This window comes from Nomascus leucogenys, chromosome 24 (assembly GCF_006542625.1).
Source record: "Nomascus leucogenys isolate Asia chromosome 24, Asia_NLE_v1, whole genome shotgun sequence".
Classification (NCBI taxonomy): Eukaryota; Metazoa; Chordata; class Mammalia; order Primates; family Hylobatidae; genus Nomascus; species Nomascus leucogenys.
This window is the reverse complement of record NC_044404.1, coordinates 17,725,815-17,746,256: the sequence shown is the minus strand read 5'-3', so window position 1 is coordinate 17,746,256 and position 20,442 is coordinate 17,725,815. Positions and strand designations below refer to the sequence as shown.

General features: G+C 56.1%; 1 protein-coding gene across 9 annotated transcripts in view; it reads right to left on the bottom strand.

The window, feature by feature from the left end:
- The window catches only part of ARHGEF10L (Rho guanine nucleotide exchange factor 10 like), a 160,984-nt gene that overhangs the window by 18,177 nt on the left and 122,365 nt on the right, over window positions 1-20,442 (bottom strand). For all 9 annotated transcript variants that reach the window (XM_030805147.1, XM_030805149.1, XM_030805151.1 and 6 more), the window contains one exon: window positions 13,906-14,054. In XM_030805147.1, the coding sequence (XP_030661007.1) occupies window positions 13,906-14,054 (149 nt within the window). The remainder of the gene's footprint in view (window positions 1-13,905; window positions 14,055-20,442) is intronic.

The window sequence follows — 20,442 nt, the reverse complement described above, 5'->3', positions numbered from 1 at the left end:
GGTCATCCTGTGGGGCAGAGACTTCACTGGACGCTGGACTCTCCTAGCTCAGGGCCATCACGGAAGCCTGTGAGGGATGGAGGGATGGACGTCCCTGCCAGCTCCAAGACTGGTGGCCAGACCCCAAATGTGTACAAACTTTGGTATTTTTGGTGTGTCTTTCTAAAAGATAGTTAACTATTTTTACCAGCATTTCAAAGAGGTCTATAAACCACCCTTGCCTACCTCCAAAAAAGTTAACAATTCCTACAGTAAGACCTACTTGTTACTAAGTACACAAGAACGTGGACACAGATGTTGGGGTCAACCCAACAACCCTGACCAAGGCACACAGAAAGTGCCACTGCAGAGAACGCTGTCCTGACCTGGCTGTGCCAAAATTTTGCCTTTAAAAACTAAACTAAACTAAAATCCAGCTGGGCGCGGTGGCTCACGCCTGTAATCCCAGCACTTTGGAAAGCCGAGGCGGGCAGATCACCTGAGGTCAGGAGTTCGAAACCAGCCTGGCCAACATGGTGAAACGTCATCTCTACTAAAAGTACAAAATTAGCCAGGTGTAGTGGCGCATGCCTGTAATCCCAGTTACTTGGGAGGCTGAGACAGGAGAATCGCTTGAACCTGGGAGGCAGAGGTTGCAGTGAGCCAAGATCACGCCATTGCACTCTAGCCTGGGCAACAAGAACAAAACTCCATCTCAAAAAAAAAAAAAAAAAACCCTGAAATCTATCAGTGCACCTGGCTATTCTGGAGAAAGTGGAATAGAAAAAGCATCTTGAAGTATGGGCTATTGATATTCTCCTCATTAGTCTTGTTTAATTTCCTTTTGTTTTCTTCAATTATGACAGCCAGCCTAGTGTTTCTTCTCCAGCATCAACACTTTAGGACGGAGGGCTGGGCAGCCAGTCACCTGGGCCATCTGGGCCACCTGGGGCCAGCAACCACCTTTGCTGCGAGTCTTACCCTTGGCAGCTGCTCCAACCTTGCCCTGTACAAGCAGGCGCCAGGGCTGACCTAGTGCCTGCGCCTGCCCACCACCCTGGGGACCCAGTGAAGACTGAGCCATAGAGAGGGGGCCAGGCATCTTCTGGCTCCTGCACGTGCCGGGCTGCCCTCAGCTCAGCTCAGCTCACCTTCAGCCCCCATGAGGAAGGAGGGACCACAAAGCCTCTAGTCAAAGAGGACACGGAGGCCCAGCAGAGGAGCGACCAGTGCAGGCAGTGATGGCGCCCAGCCTGGGTCTGCATGACATTCGCCATGGCCTGGGATTGTCTTGTTAGCTGTTTGCTATTTGCAAGAAGCAGTAAACCCACAGGCCCAGGGGCAGACCTGCAGGGTTTAGCTCCTGACCCCGCCACTTCCTGCCTTGGTTTCTTCCATTTTAAAGTGGGTGTGATAATATTAATAGTACCTACTGCACAAAGCTGTAGGTCATCATAAGATGACCTAAGTTGCTGCTAATGGAGAGCTCAAAGCAGCCTCTGGGAGCCATGAGTCTCAATACGGATTAAGTGGGTGGTGGTGGTCTCTCCCCCCATGATCCCCCTCCCCTACCACACCCATATCAGAAAGGCAGGTCCACGAGGGCAGGGGCTGCTGCTGGGATCCAGTGCCAAGCACAGGGACTAAGGCTCCAGCCAGTGCCCACCCTGGGCCAGAGGGCCTGGAAGAGCCGGGACGGCACCAATCGAAGGAGACACAGAGATAGAAGCTGAAATCAGCAGAGAGTGAGCGTGCAAACCAGACCACCAGGGAGGAAGAGATGAGTGAGTGCTGAAAGAGAGACAGACAGACAGAGATAAGGCAGAAGAAAGAATGCCTGTGCATGCACGAGGGTGCAGGTGAGCAGGTGTGGTCAGGGTTGTTTCTCTGGATTCATTTAACATCTAGAAAGTGAAGCACTGAAGGCAAAATCAGGTCCCTGGCTGAGCCCCTGGCACACAGTAGGAGTTTCGTCACTATCTCCTTGCCTGACATAAAGGGATTTCCTAAGCCCTGCTGATCGCAGGCAAGCGACTGCCCCTGCCTATCTCCTTTCCTTGGTCCTGCTCGCTCACTCAGCAAACCTCATGGAGCGTCCATGCCTGCCAGGCCCTGAGGACACAGCATGGCCAGGGAGATACCCAGAGTCCTGTTTACAGCCCGATGCAGAGAGTGCAATCGAGGAGGGAGTGAGGACTAAGGGAGCCCAGAGGAGAACTAGTGGAGGCAGTTGGGCTCCATGGAGAAAGGGGCGGGAAGTCAGAGTGACAACTAAGATTCTGCCCAATCAGAAGAGCACCTGAGGGTCCCAGCAGGGAGAGCAGTGGATGCAAAGGCCCGGGGGAATGGAGTGCCCAGGCAGAGCCTTTGGGGGACTGGAATCTATCCAGTGGCTGGAGAAGGGGACCCCAAGGGATAGCAACCAAGTGCAGCCTTGGGGGCCTTGACTTTGGGCCACAGGCAGCCTGGATGGTTCTGATACAGGGTCAGATAGGAGCTTTGTTCTAGAAAGATCCTCCAGCAGTCAAGCCTCAGCATGAAGCCCAGAAAGTGTCCCCAGGCAATGGCTGTGGCTGCCCTGCTCTGCTCTGAGCTCTGCATAGGGGAGCCACGTGGAGCCTACATGCCTCACCTGCATGATATTGAATGGTGAAATCCAGACATCTCACCCGGCCCTCCACCACCCCACACCTGCACCCACACCTGCATCTATACCTGCACACAAACCTGCACCCACACCTGCACCCACCCTGCACCCACACCTGCACCCACCCACACCTGCACCCACACCTGCACCCATGCCTGCACCACACCTACACACCTGTACCCACACCTGCACCCACACCTGCACACAACCTGCACCCACACCTGCACCCACACCTGCACCCACCCACCCACCCTGCACCCACCCCCACCCTGCACCCACACCCCACACCTGCACCTACACCAGAACACACCTGTACCCACACGTGCACCCACGCCTGCACCTACACCTAAACACACCTGTACCCACACCTGCACCCAAACCTATACCCACACTTGCACACAAACCTGTACCCACATCTGCACACATCCCTGCATCCACACCTGCACACACACCTGCACACACACCTGCACCCATACCTGACCCACACATGCACACAAACCTGTACCCACACACCTGCACACACACACCTGCACACATAACTGTACCCACACTTGCACTGTATCTGCTCAGCACCCATTTGCCCATGCTTAGCCAGAGGGGGCATCACCAACATCTTGAGGCTGAGACTCTAGGTTCCCCTTGGTGACAGTGTGGGGGGGTGGGGAGGCCACAGGGAGGGATGGCTCAGCCAAGGCGGTTGCCCCGCTTCCCACATAGGCTGTGAGAACTGCAGGGAAGGGTGGTTCTCAGTTTCCACATGTAAATCCACATCCAAGACTGCTGGGCGGTGGTGGCTGCATGAAAGGTCAGAATTGATGTGACCAAGACAAAGCTGGGACCAGCCTAGGACAGGTAGGGCTCGGGAGGGGCAGTGAGAGAGTTGGGGTTTCCAGGCTTGATCAGACCCCCAGCTCCCAACTGGACACTGCCCAAAAGACTCAAGCCACAGTCAAGAACTTATATGATACAGCCATGTGTTGCTTAATGACAGGAATAATGCCATTCTGAGAAAGGCATCATTAGGCAATTTTGTCATGTGATCATAGAGTGAACTTACACAAATCTAGGTGGTAAAGCCTACTGCACTCCTAAGCTATGCTGTACAGCCTGTTGCTCCTAGGCCTCACCCCGGTACAGCATGAGACTGTACTGAACACTGCAGGCAACTGTAACACAATGGTATTTGCGAATCTGAACATATCTAAACATAGAAAAGGTACAGTAAAATATGGTATTGTAATCATATGAGACCATCATAATATGTGTGGTCTGTTGTTGACTGAAAGTCACTACGCAGCACGTGACTATGTTAATATAACTGACCAGTTTCCCTCCCTCTCACACGCATGCACAGGCATCAGCTCACGCTTCTCAGGGGCCCTCCCGCTAAATGCCCTCCAGAGAGCCTGGCCCACCCTGCTCTCACTCCCCTCCTGGGTTCCTTCCTGGGCTCCTTGGATCAGTGGCAGGTGTGTCAGCCCCGTGGCTGGGCACGTGTATGGGGCTGACCCGCATCCTCTCCTGTGGGTGAGACTCCCTCATTGGGGCACCTGCTCTGCAGGAACTGTGCTGTCACTGGGCTGGTGTCACCACCCACTCTATGAAGCTCCCTTCTCTCCCCAGGTACCTGGGAGGAGCCAAGAGCCCAGTCTTCACCTGTGGTCAGCAGCCCCCATCAGGGCCCACTAGTCATGTGAACACCATGGGCCGAGGGTCCCAGGGGTAGCTGGAGCCCTGGAAGGCTCAGAGTCAGGCAGAAGGGAAGAGCTGGCGTGGGAAAAAAGGGGAGATTCGGGGAAGAAAGAAAGCAAAGGAGAGAGAGAAGCCAAGTCAATGCCTGCACTTGCACTGCAGGACGATACGGAGAGAATAAGACACTGGCCCTGCTCACAGACATTTTGCCATCTGGAGGGAGGATGGTGTGGGTATACACACCCACAAGACCCAACGGAACACGGGGCTGATGGGGCAGAGGACGGCAGACCAGGTGGGGGCTTCAGAATCAGAGGCACCCTGAGATCCTGGCTCCACCACAGAGTGTGTGGTCCCGGGCACCCTGAGCAAGTCCTGTGACCACAATGACACAACAACTGACACGTGGTGCTTCCTCCCACCAGGCACAGCCCTGGGACCTGCATGTACATGGAGCTGCTTAGTCCTGGGGCAGGTTCTATAATTATCCCCCATTTTACAGGAAGGAAACTGAGGCCATCAGTGGGAAGGCCAGCCAACCCAGCCCCTGAGCCCACAGTGACCACCATCCAAGCCCACTCAGACAAGGCATGCAGGGGCAGCCGGGAATGCCTCCTGCAGAGGTTGCCTCCTGGGGACCTTCCCTGCTGCCTGGCTGCCAGGCTCACAGAGGACCATTGCGTAGCAGCCACTCTGCCTGAGTGTGCATTAGGCACTAGCCTACACCCTCTGCACATGTAACCTCATTCATTCTTCCCAACCACCCAGGGAGGGAGCCTCCCTAATTACACTGAGGGCCTGACCTCCACTGCATTAAGCCCTCAGCCTAGTGGCTGACATTCAGCAGATCCATGTCCATGGCTCTATTTGTTCCTTGCCAAGTTCCAAAAGGACTGGGCAGCTGCCCCTTGGGCATCTGTCCTTCCCCTCTCCCTGCTGCCGGGCTCAGAGGGGAGGGGGATGTGGAAGAGACACACAGAGTGGAGGGGAGGTGAGGATCGGAGGCTGGCTGCTGCCAGCTAAGATGGGGGGTGGCTCACAAGGACAAGACTGCCCCTGCCGTGCCAGCGCCCCTTCCTCACCTCCTGTCCCATATGTCCTCCCAACGATGTCTGTTCGTCTGCCTTCCCTGTACCGGTTCCCTTTCTCCTCCAGGTTCTGTCCTGCTCCAGGTCAGGCTTCACCAAGCCTGTTCCCTGAGCCATCAGCTCCGAACTTATTTTTAAAATCATGAAATCTTTTCATCACCTAAATCTTCTGGTTGGGGGGAAACCAAGTGCTAGACACAGGATAGATCTGAGCTCCTCCAGATGAGGAGAGAGGGGCCTGGAGGCCTGACCCTCAGCCATCTACTGCCCCACAAGACATGCCTTGAGATGCTCTTCACCTGCTCCAGGCCCGAGTTTGCAACCTGCCAACTTATTTCTGACCCTCCACGGAAGAAGGCCCTATGGGGTCCCAAACCCACCCCTACCTCCCATGCCTCACAAACTTCCTGAAAGGGAGTCCTTCTGAACATCTAACTTCAAGCCTTCCTGATGCTGGAAAACGCTCGTCTTCCTAAACTTGTTCTTGTCGAAGCCTCCTGGGAAGTCTCCACAATCTTTAGAAAATCCATTTCTCAAGCTTTGCTTGCCAACTTTTAATTTAAAAAACATAACAGGGTGACAACCACAATGACACACACGTTAACAAAAAAAATTAAGACAAACTGCCGAGCAGAGCCGACTCCATGCAGTGATAGGACGCGAGACCCTGCACACTCTGGCGGTGGCCCAGACACTGGGCGCTCCTCCTCGGCAGCTCCTGGGTGCTGGGAGGGCCTGGTGCATCTTTTCACCCTCACGCCAATTTGCATACCATTACCCAAGAAGCCCTGCGCCTGAATTTCTCTTTTGCAAATTCCCACCCGTTTCGTGTCATAAATAAGATAGGAGACAGAAAACTAATACAGCCCAGTTATGCATTATTCATGCCGCGTCACACTCGTATGATAGATTTACAACAGCTAATACATGCAAACTAAGTTTAGGCACAAAACATGAAAATTAAGGGTGGGGAAGGCTGCTGGGGCAGGGGATGGGCAGGGAAAATCAAGGGGCTGTTGGTGTCCAGGAGCCCAGAGAAGTTTCTTCTCTGTCCTGCTTAGGGACAAAAAGCATGAGTGCCGGTATGAGAGGCCAGTGCAGAGGTACCGGCAAGAGGCGTCAGACGCAGAGCAGATTGCTGACAGCACGCGCTTCACGAAGCACCTTCGTGCTCCAAAGCTGGTTAAAACCAAGCCTCAGTCAGCTGCTCTGCAATGCCCCCACCACACTCGGGGAAACATCACAGACAGAGCCCATCTCCCTAAGGGGCTTCTGGCCTTAACCACCCTTTACTGAGCACCTGCTCTGCGTCAGGCCTGGCCTTGGGCCATGGGGATAGGATGGTAACAATGGGAGCCAGCCAGGCCCAGTCCCACCCTACTCAGCTTCAGTCTGGTTAATCCCATAACTGGCCCCAGGATGTCAGCATGTAGCTGTGGTGTGTGTAGGAGGTGAAATGGTCCAGACAGGCTTCTCCAAGGATGGGAAGCCCAGGTCTAATGGGGGAGGGGCTGCCCCAGTTAACCCCACCACAGCCCCGCAAGGCAGGAACCGGGCCTGGGGTCCAAATGCTGACGCCACTCGCCCTGAGTTCCAGCACTTTCCAGGCAGGACCCAGGCCTGTGCTTCTTGCAACTGCACCAGGGAGGCTGAAAATCTGCTTGGGGGAAGGGAGTTGCCATAGAAACACCACAAGGCTGGTGCAGGGGCAGGTCCAGGCAGGGTTCTCACCCTTGAGTGACACTGTTGTCCATCTGTCCCCAGCTGCCATTCAGGCAGGGACTATCCCCACTGGCCACAGACCCTCTGGACAAGCCCCTTCTGAGAATTCCTCCCTCCCCTCTCTTGGGAGGGGCCTCCCTGACCTACTTCCTTGAAGGCACAGTTCTTCCCAGGACACTTCCCTAACTGCCCCAGCGCAGAAAGAATGCCTAACCCCCCGAATCTCACCTTCCTGCAGAGTCCTGCGAGGGCCCTGCAACCGCCCTGCACAGGCGGCTCCACCGTGGAGGAGGAAGGTGCCAGCACACTCACCCCCGACTGGCTGAGAGGCTGTGCCGTGCCAGCCCTGGGACTCACTGGTTAACAAGGCAGTGAGGCGGCGTTTCCATGGTGCTTGCATCCCAGTGGTGCAGATGGACAACTGCACTCAAGGAGATAATTGCAGAAAGTGACCAACACTCTGAAGGCAATAAAGCCGGGTGATGTGCTGAGACCGTGAAGGGGTAGGGATGACTCGGCTGGAGCAGTCAGGGTGGCTTCACTGAGGAGGCGGCAATTAAGCCAAGACCCAAGCTAAAGAAGAGCCACACAGGAGGGGAACGGTGCTCCAGGCAGAGGGAACAACAGAGGTGAAGGCCTGGTGGCGGGAAGGAGCTTGGCCTGGTGGTGGGAAGGGGCCAGCATGGCTGCAGACTGCAAGCCAAAGGGCCTGGCTTCTAGCCCACATCCCCATCTGTAAAATGGGCCCAGCGGGTCACTCCTCAGCATTGCAGAGATCCAATAGCATAATGTGTATTCACAGCCCAGCCGGGTCCCCAACGCCCCCACGCTGTCACTACTGTTGTCCTCCCACAAGCCAGGGTGGCAGAGACCCCAGCCCACACCTTGTCAGGGAGCAGCCTTGCAGGGCACCGGCCCTCCATGCGGCAGAGCACACCCCGGGTGCCGCAGGCCTGCTATCAGCCTGTTCCCAAGAAGTTTTCTTAAATTAAGATGCAATAATCATCCCACAGCCGGCTTCCCCCTCCAGCGATCGGTTAAAATGAACTCCAGACGACTGGATTAGACTTTGAAGGCGGTGCGATCTAGATCATGAACACGGAGGACGCGGTGTTGACACGGGCCCTGGTGAGCGACATTATTATTTAACAGGCCTCGCTTCTGCCTCTGCTGGGATCAAGGAGCTGAACAACCAGTTGGTGGGCAAGCGTAAAACCCAGAGACAGACCGCGGGTGCCAGCTCTGCAGGGGATGGTGGCATGAAACAGGTCAAGGCGACCCAGCAGGGACCAGCTGGACAAGGCGCAGAGTCCAGGCCACATGGGCCTCAGGAAGGCAGTCTTCAGCTCAGGCGCCCCCACCCCCCCGGAGGCCTTCTGGCCACTCACGGGCTGCCTCTGGCCAGAACATCACTTCCCCTCTTCCTTCATAGTCACACACCAACTCACCTGCATAGCTGAGCTTGGGGATCCTGACTTCCAGACAACTGTCTCCAGCTCCTGTCCTGCCTCCAGCTGGGTCTGGCACCCCTCTTGCCTCCCCTGGGATCCCGCCTCCCCTGGGCTTTCCCTGTTCCTGGTCTCATAACACTGGGTGGAAGCTGACAGTCCCAGCTCTGGCTCTGCATACTGGACTCCGAGCTCCTGGACTGCTGAGCCCACCTTGCTCATTTCTGTGCCTCCAGCACCTCACACAGAGAGCCTGGAATTGGGAGCCCCTGCTAGGTGCCAGTGATCCAGACACTGTGGAAACAAAGATGAACACAACACAGTCCTCAGCCCGGAAGGTGTGCTCATGGAAACAAGAGGAGCTCCCGGGAGTTACATCCGATGCAGACAGAAAGCTTCGGGGGCCCAGGCAGCCCAAAGGAAACTGAGCCTTCTGCCTACCAAGGTGGGTGGGTTAAGCACAGGGGTTGAGACTCAGAATGCCTGTGTTCAAATCCCAACCCTGCCTGTTCTAGCTGTGTGACTTGGGCAAGTTACTTAACCTCTCTGTGCCTGTTTCCTCATCTGTAAAGTGGGAATAATCATATTTATCTCAAAGCGTGATTTGAGGATTAAATGAGATCCTACAGGTAAAGTGCAAAACTCCTGTCTGGTCCAAAGGAATCGCTCAATAGACATTAGTTCGGATTACTTCCTGAGGGTGGGAGGAATGAGAAAAAGCCCCTTAGAGGTAACACAGTCCTAGATTAAGCCCCTGTGTTTTCACATTTGGTCCTGGGCCATGCTAGCCACACCCTCAGCCAAAACACATGCCTGGGTCTCCTGGCTTGGAGCTGTGAACAGCTCTAAGAACCTCAAACGCCATAGGGGGTTTTCTCAAGCCTGGGGCAGATTCTGCCGGATGGCTGCCAGCAAGAAATGCCCTTCCTCTGAAGGCAGGCGTTCTGCTGCAGACATCGCACGTGAGGCACAGCCCACAGGTGCTGAGCCCCAGGCACACATACGAGAGCACAGCCAGTGAGACAGCAGCAGCAGCCCTGGCTCCAGGCGGCTCCCCCAGGCCTGGCTGGCCATGCAGTGGCCACTGTGGTGAGCGTGGAGCCGGGCAGCCCAGGAGCAGGTCAAGCAGTCATTCGCAGCAACCAGATGGAGCCATTTCCAGATCTCCAGCACCAAGGTGGAGCCGGCTTTCCCTGTATTCCAAGCAGCAGGAGCATGGCTTTATTAAATATGCATGGCGATCACCTTGTTACTGTGCCGAATGGTTGTATGTACTGAAGGCAAGCTGCCCGCACCACGCAGCGAACAGAAACTTTTCCATTTCCCTGGCTGCACATGGGCTCATGTGCTCCCTCTGGCCCCTGCTGCAGAGGTTCCCTGGCCACCCCTTCCTCCATCTCGCCTCCCTCCAGCCAGCAGCCCTCCTGATGCCCCCTGAGGTGTGCAAAGCAGGTGAAAGGCCATATTGATCCCCTTCTTTACAGCAGCTGGTCCAGAACTAATCTTAAATCATCACAGCCTCGTGCTGTAGCCTGGTGGCCACTGGGGCCCCAGGGATGGTCGCGCCAGAGCTGAGTTCTGTGGGCTGGGAGTTGACTGCGCTACGGCTGGCAAGGGGCAAAAACAGGTGACAGCCAGGCAGGGCCTGACCCGGGCCCCTGTCCTTCCCTTCACCATCCGTCCCATGCCCCTGGACGGCTGTCGGCAGGAGGAAGGCTGTCTTCCAGTGAGGTGAGAGGATGGCAGACCTGCAGTGTGGGCTCAATGCCCCACACCCACTGACAACACCGACCCAGGGAGCAGCTTGATTTTCCAAATAAATGACATATACAGCAATGCGGATTTAAGATAGGTAAATTATTACAATGACAGCAAATAATGTTCATCCAACCCTCGCCACGTGCTAAGACCATGTGAAACAGCCCTTTCACTTGAATGTTCTCGGTTTGTCCTCCTGCTAACTCCCCACTGGTACTGTTATCATTCCATTTTACAGATGAAGTAACTGAGGCCCAGGAAGGCTCCATGACTTATCCAAGGTTGCATAGCTTGGCAGGGGCACAGCTACGGTCCTGTCTGAAGCAGCCTGCTCTCCAACTGCACACCTCCAAGGGGGTAGGGTGCCAGCCGCCCAGAGTTGGAGTGGCCGGGACATGGGCAAGGGCTGCTGTCTTCAATGATGCCTCCCCAGTCCCCCGCTCTCCTGAAGTCTCAAGTGCTCCTGAGCTGCCAGGAGAGCCTGGGAGGAGCCCCACAGGCCCAGCTCACAGGGGCAGCTCTGTGCCCTGGGGCCCTGCCACTCACGCCTCCCCCGCCAGCAGCCAGCAGCCACTTCTCTGCACTCGCAGGCCCCTGCCTGTAGTTTCTGGCTTCCCCTCCCTCCAGACCCCTTCATTAAAAGATTCTTCCTTGGAAACCCCTCGCAGTTCACCCTGCCTCCTGTTTCCTGAGCTGCCTCCTACCTGGTGTGTCCCAATTCTCCTACTGGCAGCACTGAGAATGTCCTCTGGCCAAAAGGGGGCTGAGGGCCTGCACCCTCCCATCCCATTCTCTCTCTGCTCTCGGCTTCTTCCTGTCTCAGGCCCCACTCCCCCCATATTGAGAACAGGGCCTGGGTCTCCCTCATCAGACTAGAGGCCCTCCAAGGGCAGGCTGTGTCTTCCACATCAGACTGAAGGTTGCCCCAAGGGCTGGGTCTCCCCCAGCAGATTGGAGGCCGCCAGATCAGGCTGGGCCTCCTTTCCTCACTTCACTGCCCTGAATGGGCGCCCAGCACACTAGGCCTACAGGCCAAGCACCTGTCCACCCGTATTCTCCTGGGCTGAGTCAGACTCTGTGCCAGGGGGTCCGCAGGAGACCTGCTGTGAGGACAGTGCTGAGCCACCTGGGGGCTGCTGGGAGGGGCAGGCCAAGGGGTCAGACATGTCCTTCTTCCTGGCTTGAGACGCAGATGGGTCAGGGGACCCGAAAGGGCCTGGGAAAGCTAGTACTCCTCGCTCACCTTCCTCTCAGAAGGCTGAGGAAATGCAAGGCCCTTGGAGGAAAGAGATGGGGTGGGGTGGGCTGGGGTGATAGCAGGGAAGTCTCCAGTGTGAACCAGGGGCTGGGAAGGGATGGGGTGGGCTGGGCTGGGGGGAGAGCAGGAAGCCCCCCAGCATGAACCAGGGGCTGGGAAGGGATGTGGTGGGCTGGGCTGGGGGGATAGCAGGGAAGCCCCCAGCATGAACCAGGGGCTGGGAAGGGAGTCTGCAGCTGCGGTTGCTCCAGCTGTTCTCGGGGAAGAAAGGGAACCGATGAACCAGGAATGCTAAGGCTGGAGTTTCCCTCCTGTTGGTGTCTCACTGGCCCTTGGCCCAGCCAGTAGCACCAGTGAGCTCAAAGGTCCTCAGTGCCAGGTCCTGGACATGAGTGGAGAGGAGAGGTTGGAGCTCATGCCACCCATGAAGGGTGCCCAGCCCAAGAGTTACCATCAGCCCCCAGGCCCCTGCTCCTCAAAAGAGCAAAAGCTCACCCGCTGGTCCTGCACATGGCGCTGCCTCTCCCTCCCGTCTAAGGAGCTGGGCTGGGTAACTCCACCTCCCCTTCCCAGCACCCAGGAAGAGCTGCTGATCAGTTTTCTCCCGGGCTGGCACTGGCCAGGTACCATGGCTTCCAAGCATCATCTCACTCCATGAGAGATGGTTAATTTTATGTGTCAACTTGACTGGGCCACAGGGAGTCCAGATATTTGGTTAAACGTGGCTCTGGGTGTGTCTGTGAGGGTGTCTCCGGATGAGATTAGCATCTGAATGGTAAGCTTAGTCATGCACGTGGCCCTCCCAGTGTGGGTGGGCCTCACCCAATCTGCTGCAGCCTGAATGGAAAAGCCTGGGATAGGAGAATTCGCTCCCTGCCTGACTACCTTCCACTGGTTCTTTCCTGCCTTCAGAATCCCACGGAAGCATCAGCTCTTTTGGGGTCTCAGGTCTGCCAGCTTTTGAACTGGAAGGCACACCACCAGCTCACAGGTTCCCAGGCCTCCGTATTCACACTAAACTATGCCGGCAGCTCGCCTGGGTCTCCAGCTTGCTGTCCACAGATGCTGGGGCTTCACAGCCTCCACCACCCCATGAGCCGACTCTGTATAATAAATCTCTTCCTATAGACGTGTGTATACATATACATGCACGTACACATACTCACATACGTCCCATTGGTTCTGTTCCTCTGGACAACCCTGACTGATACAGTAAGGAAAAGGATTCCAGGAATAGGACACTTATTCCCATTACAGACTGGAAGCCTTGTGCTCCCACGGGGGCCAACACAGAGGCACCCAGATGTAAGTGGCAGAACTGAAAGACAGTCTGGTTGGTCTGGCTCCAACGACAGCACCCCTGTGCTGCTACAACACCAGAAAAGCAAGCCAGGGAAAGGGGCGGGCCACATCCCCCAGACTCAGCCCCCAGTCTCAGAGCTCATCCATAAGGCCCCATGCCTCAGTTTCCCCCTTTGTCAAATGAGAGTTGTGTCATCTGGAGCCCAGCCCTGGTCATCTGTGCTCTTAAGATCCCAGGACTCCACTTAGTGTTTCTGCCAGGCTGTTGAGTAGCTGATTTACAGCTGCATGAGAGAGAACTAGGTAGGCAAATGAAGACCACCTCTCATGAGGAAGCGCCCTGGGAGGGCTCCATTCCAGGCCAGGTGGCAACTCATTGCAATCGATAATCCAAACAAATCAAACATCACCAAAATACCTCTTGGGGAACCAAGCTGAGTCTCCCGCCCAGGATGGACTGCAGGTATGGTAAGGTGAGCGGGCAGTGCTATTGGTCAGAGACAGGCACGGGCCTAGGCTGAGCCAGGGACAAGCCCCCCAGACCAGTCCCTCATCCTGGGGGCCAAGGCACGGACAGTGCTGGAACCAGGGCAAGGCAGGACCCAGGCAGCCTCTCCCTCCATGTGGTTTGAAGAGCCCAGCGGATGGCTGCATCCACCCTGGCCACACCCTCAGAACGGCCTGAGCTCCGTGGGTACAAGTCCTGGGTACCAGTCCAAGGACAGGGACCCCAGTCCCACTTCCACAGGCAGCAACCGACACAACTCAGGATCCAGGCCACAGTGCAGTGCGGCTGGGCGCTTTCTGCTCTTAGTAGCTTGGCGATGTGTGGCAGAGGAAGAGGTCGGGCCCAATAGGGACCTTGGGCCCCCTCTGCTTCCGGACAAACTCTGCCCAATCGATCCCTGGGACACCACTGGGAGCTGAAAGTGGTGCTGGGGTGGACATAAGAAAGAGTCAGCAAAAGGGAGGCAGGTCTTCAGGGCCACAAGCCAAAGGATAGGGCAGTACCTGAGGCTGCAGGGTGGTGGCTTCCAGGACAGTGACCCGGGGCCCACAGCTGGCCCACACGGCATCCTCCAGGCTCAACAGGGTGCGGACAGGCCCGGGCCCCACAGTCAGGCACACAGGAGGGCTCTCCAGGTCCCACAGGACACCTCCTGCAGGGAGAGAGGGGAGGCAGGTCAGGGGCCAGGAGCGGCAAGCAGGTCCCCTAGGAACGCAGGCCAGCAGCAGGGGGCTCAGCGGGGCCGCCCACACCCTCTCCCCACTCTCCAGGGCCTTTCTCTCTCCATCAGCTGGGTGGTGGCTGTCCCCATCTGCCTCCGACTCCCACCATTCATGTCCCACACCCAGCCACCCCTACTCTCAGATTCGTCCCTTCCTTCCTCCCTCCATTCTCTTTCCCCCTTCCCTTCCTTGCCTCTCTCTCTCTTTCCCTCTCTCCCATTCGTTCATTCCGCGCACATGTAGTAAGCACCTACTCCATGCCATGCCATGCACTGGGTGATGGGAAGACAGAAAGAAATCAGACACAGGCCCCGCTCTCAAGGAAGCCCCACTGGTCAGAGCAACCAACAGGTTAATCAACAGTTATCACATGACACACCAAGCACAAATGAGCAGGCATGCACAAGGGCCTTGAGAACTGCTGAGATGGAAGGAACTAACTCTGCACCGGGGGAAATCCAGGGAGGCTTCTCAGAAGAGGCAGCATGATATGGTAGAAAGTGTCCTGGACCCGGAATCGGGAGACTTGGGGTCTGGCCCTGGTTCTGCTACTACTAACTTGCTAAGGACCTTGAGCACATCTCTACCCTTCACGAGGCCTCAGTTTCCTCATCTGTAAAATGGGGTGGGGAGCTGACAAGATTGTCTCTGAGGACTTTTCTGATGCTGTAGCTTATCTAGACTGAATCTTGATTTCTTACGAATCTTCTGGCCGACTCCAAGGCACTTCTGTCAAATTTACCAAGATCTCTTTCTCCTCCAGAAACACCACTGCTGCCAGGTGAGGTGGAGGGTGATTTGGTTTTTTTCTTTGAGACAGAGTCTCACTCTGTCTCCCAGGCTGGATTGCAGTGGCACAATCTTGGCTCACTGCAACCTCTGCCTCCCCAGGTTCCAGCAATTCTCTTGCCTCAGCCTCCGAAGTAGCTGAGATTATAGGCGCCCACCACCACACCCGGTTAATTTTTTGTATTTTTAGTAGAGACCGGGGTTTTGCCATGTTGGCCAGGCTGGTCTCGAACTCCTGACCTCAAGTGATCCACCTGCCTCGGCCTCCCAAAGTTCTGGGATTACAGGCGTGAGCCACCGTGCCTGTTCCAGAGGATGTTCTGAGAGGCAATGAATCCCCAGTCTGCCATCCCTGAAAACCAAACAGACCTAGGAGCCTGGCCCAAGCAAGGTCCTGCCCTCCCCCGGGATGCTCAGCGCACCCAAGAACCATTTTCTCCGGCATCCAAGTGACGTGCGCCGAGATCGTTTCTTCTCAGAAGTCACACCTGATGCCACACAGAACCCCAGTGACTGCCCTGTCTTGTCAGGGTGCCAGGTGGGAAAGGGGGGTTGAAGAGGAAGCTGGGCCCCAGCCCAGCCTGGAGCAGCCTGGGCCATGGCACACTCTGGAGAGACAGGCAGCAGTGGCGGGGGACTGGGAGGCAGGACACAGCTAGCTGTGAGCTTGCCAGTGCCCTGCTACCCCACCTGCCCTCCACTGGGTCCCTCATAAGAGTACAGAGCAGCCCACCCATCACAGGCAGACCCTTCCCCTCTGAGCCAGCTGCTTGGTGGCACGATGGGGCACAGCTGTCTCCAAAGCTGGAAGGGCCCCAGGGTACATGATGGAAGCCACTGCTGGGGTGTGGTCACAAGAGCCAAACTAGACTGCCGCCCCCTCCCCGTCCTTCCCTACTGTACCCTGGCCTATCCCACGCTCTGCCTGGCCCAGTTTTCCCTCCCTCCCCACCTCTTTCCCATCTATAAAACAGGTTCCACTTCTGCCCTTATGCCCTACTTAAAATGGGCAGACTCCAAGCTCTGCTAAGAAGCAGGGGAACAGGGCTTCCCCTCGACCTCCAGGCACACAGAGCGCTCTGCCCAGCCAGCCAGCGTGAGCACAAGGGAAGCAGGCAGAGCAGGGTAGTCCTCGGCCTCAGAACTTCTGTGTGAACTTGGACAGGGGGCTTCGCCTCTCTGGACCTCAGTTTCCCTTATCTGCACACTGGGCATGATAACCACGCCTGCCCTTCTCTGGATGTTGCAGGGAGTCAATACAATATGCAAGAATATTTATCTGGGCACACAGCCAGGGGCCTTGACAGCGGTTGTTACGTAGTGTTCTGTATCCGCACACCAGGCCCTCTTTCCTTGAATTACTTCCTTAACTCGCAACAAGGCTGTGCGGTAGATACTATTATTATCCGTTTATAAAGGAGACAACCGAGACACAGCGAGTTTAAAAAACTACCCCAATTCACTCAGCTACAAAGGAGCCTGTGTCTGTGGCTCTTACTGTTTGATGCCATTTGCCACAACACAACAGTGTGTGGAAGCAAGTGTTGACTTCACTTAACCAACGTGACAACAGCGATCCACGGAGCTAAGACCTTGCACAAAGACACCCAAGGGGTGACAGGCCAGACGGGTTTTGAACTCGGCTCTGCCTGACTCTGGGCCTGGCCTGCTTCTCCAACCCCACTGCCCTCTCAGGTTTCTGAAGGCCTCTGCAGCTGGGCCTGGTGTCCAGGAGGGGCGAGTGACCCGAAGGTGGCCAGGCCTCCGCCAGGAATGCTGGCCCACAGCAGGATGCTGGAGCCAAGAAAATGCAAGGCTTTGAGCGCCCCCCAGTGGCCAGAGGTGAGTAGTGTTTGTGGCTGGAAGCTGGAGTCTAATTAGGCTGCTATGGCTGAGATGGGGGCTGGGACCCCTCCCAGGGAAAAAGCAGCTAGGGATGCTGAGAAAACACCCCTCCAAAACTGGAAAGTGGGGCTCTATCCAGCAGTGATAGCCACCGGGGCCCTTGCATCCACTCCCCTGGAACAGAGCCTCGCTGTGGCAGCCTAGGGTAGGAGCTAGGGTCTAAAACCCTAAGGACTGCATGAATGCCATTCCTGCATTTGCTGGGAGTCTCCAGAAATCCTCTGAGAAGTCGACTCCATGGCAGAACGATGAACTGTGATCACATTTAATAATGCTAATGCTGTTAGATCAAAAAACTCATAAAGGCCGGGTACAGTGGCTCACGCATGTAATCCCAACACTTTGGGAGGCCGGGGTGGGCGGATCACCTAAGGTTGGGAGTTCGAGACCAGCCTGGCCAACATGGTGAAACCCCTTCTCTACTAAAAATACAAAAATTAGCTGGGTGTGGTGGTGTGCGCCTGTAATCCCAGCTACTCGGGAGGCTGAGGCAGGAGAATCACTTGAACCCGGGAAGCCAAGGTTGCAGTGGAGTGCCACTGCACTCCAGCCTGGGTGACAGAGTAAGACTCTGTCTCAAAAAAAAGCTCATGAAGGACACTGGACAGGAGTCCCTGAGTAGAGGGCCCGTGGTGGGATCCTGAACAAGGGACTTCCCCTTGCTGACTCAGTTTTCCTATCTGCACCATGAGGACAAAACTTTGTCCTCTGAGATTATTTCCAGCTCTCACACACCATGATTCTGAGATCACAAACCCAATTGCTGTGAGCTCTGGTGAGAGCCGCCCCCGCCCGATGGAAGGCCCGCCATTTCCACCCGCTCCTCACCTTACCCTCCAGTGGCTGTGGGTAAGCACGCACGTGTTCTGGAAAACAGAGCCACACGCACAAGCCTGCCCCTGTGTGACAGCCCATTCATCTGGGCCCGGCACCAGCTCTCGTGGCCAGCGCAAGGGAGATGAAGGCCCTGTCTCAGCAAAGGCACCTTCAGGAGGCTGGCATACCTCCTCCCCCAGCCCGCAGCGGAGAAAGCCCCTGGGTCTCCCTCAGGGGTCGAGATTGGGCTGGAGCCAGAAAGCAGGTCCCAGAGTGAAAGTCATCACAGCTGAGAGAGGCCCAAAGGGCAGCCCCTGCCTGGTGACAGTAAATAGCGACTGTGATGATGATGACTGTGATAAAGAGACACGTGGGAGGTGCCAATCCTCCAGGCTGTGTCGTGGCACTCGTGGGAATTGCCGTGTCTACCCTTCACAACCATTCTATGAAGTGGGGCGGTCCACACCCCCATTTCACGGGTGAGGAAACTGAGGATTAGAGGGGCAAAGCAAAGGCCCAAGCTCTCAGAGTGGGGACTCAATCCCGGCAGCCTGATGCCCAACCCATCCCTTACCCATTACGCCATCTGCCTCCTCAAGGGGGGACCCCGAACCACAGCCCCAGCACCCACCCAGGGATACTCCCACATCCCCACCCAAGGCCTGGCAATGCCCCTGTGCCTTCTCAGAGGCAGGGGAGAACCTAGGTAGCACGCAAGCAAGGACAGTGGCCAGCTGGCTCAGCTCCGGGCCCCAGCACTCTGCTGCATGCCTGACACCTCAGGGGCACTGGCTTCTTGGGCAAATGAAGGAGTGAATGAATGAATGAGAACAAGCAGATGCTCCTGAGGGCAGCAGAGTGACTTCCATGGCCACATTGCTCTTGGCCTCAGTTTCCCCGTCTCTCAGCTGCAGGTGGGACTCTGAGGCCACTCCAGCTCTGCCAGTCCATTCCTCCACGTGGCCTGGTCACCCTGGAGTCTGGACAGTCAACTCTCAGCTGCTGGTTCTGTAGATTGTGTCCTGCAGGCCTATATGTGTCTGGTCCTGTCCTTCTCCAATAAGCCAAAGCATGGCCAGGAATGCTAGTTTTAGCAGGAATGCCAGTCTTGGTCTCAGCCTAACCCAGCAGGACAGTGAACATGTCACTTCAAACACCAGCAAATATTTCATGGAGTACCTGCTTCTAGATGAAGACGAGGGGTCTAGATTTTCACAATCCCTGGACCCTCCACACCACCAGGGCCACCATGGTGGGTTCTGAGGTTGATACAGAGCCTGCAAGGTTGATACAGAGCCTGCAAGGTTGATGCAGGTGCAGTTCCAAGCCCTGGATCTGCTGCAGGAATGGGTGGGGGTATCTGAGGGGTATCCAAGGCCTCAGTGAATCTGGGTGAGGGCCAAGCTGATGCCAGTCCCACAGCTGGTCACGGACCAGGTGGATGATTCAAGACTCGGACGCATGTAATCCAGGTGGAAGGTGATGGGGGTGAATCCCACCCACCCCATACTGTGTAGCAGGTCCTGAGAACACAGCTGCTTGCCTGGGCCACCTCTGAAAGATACCACCGGGTACGGGTGGGGATACCAGGTAAGGCAAACCCCTTCTCAGGGGCCTCCTTGGCCACAGCCAAACTGGACACCCAGAGAGTAGGTTCACTGGGAGAACGTGACCACCAAATTCACCTGCCCAGGTGGCTGCCTCAGCCTCCCATCCAGCCAACCTGCCTCCCCTCCTGTCTACCAGCCAGAGGGAGCCCAGTGCTCAGCCACCTCTAACATGCCTCTCTACTCCCTGACACACTGAGACAAGTTGGAGGCCCTTGCAAACAGCTCTGTCTGCCCCCGGGTCATGCCTTGTGCCACTTCCTCTTCCAGCTGTCCAGCAAAACGGCTTCCTCTCCGGGTTCCCCCACCAAATCAAGCATTCTCCTGCCTCCAGGCCTTTGCATGTACTGTTCCCTCTGCCGAGAACACCATTCCCCCAACTCTCCACTTGCCTGGCTTCTTAAGATCTCAGCCTCAGGATCCCCCTCCTCAGGGAGGCCTTTGCGGCACACCCCACCCCACACTTGGGTAGTGAGGCTCTCACACAACACTCATTCCTTCCCACAGAAGCCCTCAGCATCATGTATAATCTTCTACTTCTGCTTGTTTACTAACCGATTCCCTCTCCCTCTATAGACTATAAGCTCCATGAGAGCAGGTGGCCTGTCTATTTTGCTCACCACTGTGTCCATCGCATATAGTACGTGCTCAGTAAGCATTTGGTGTACACACGTTTGCAAGGCAAGAAAGCTGGTAGAACATCTCAGCCTTCAGGCCCCATGGCCTCCACTCTACCTGGACAAGCCAAAGCCCCCTCACATCTGCAGAGAGCTCTAGCCTGGGAGGCAGGGTACTGGGTGCAGGTTCAGCTCAGTCAGGGGGCTCTGGACAGTCTGCTCCCATCCAGAAAATGAGGGCGTGGGGTTCAATGGTCCCAGTGGCTCTTTTGGTCCTAACAGGCTCCAACCCCAGGCTAGAAATCAATGGGTAGACTCCAAACTCCATGTTTTGGGGTGAACTGTGCCCCCTCATCTGTATGTTGAGGTCCCAGCCCCCAGTACCTCAGAATATGACCTCCTTGGGAAGTAAGGTCATTGCAGATGTAATTAGTTAAGATGAGTTCATACTGGAGAGGGACAGGTCCCTAATCCAATATGATTTGTGTCCTCATAAAAAAGTGAAATTTGCACACAGACACACAGCCAGGGAGAACACCACGCGGAGGCTGGAGTTCTGCTGCCACAGGCAAGGGAACACCTGA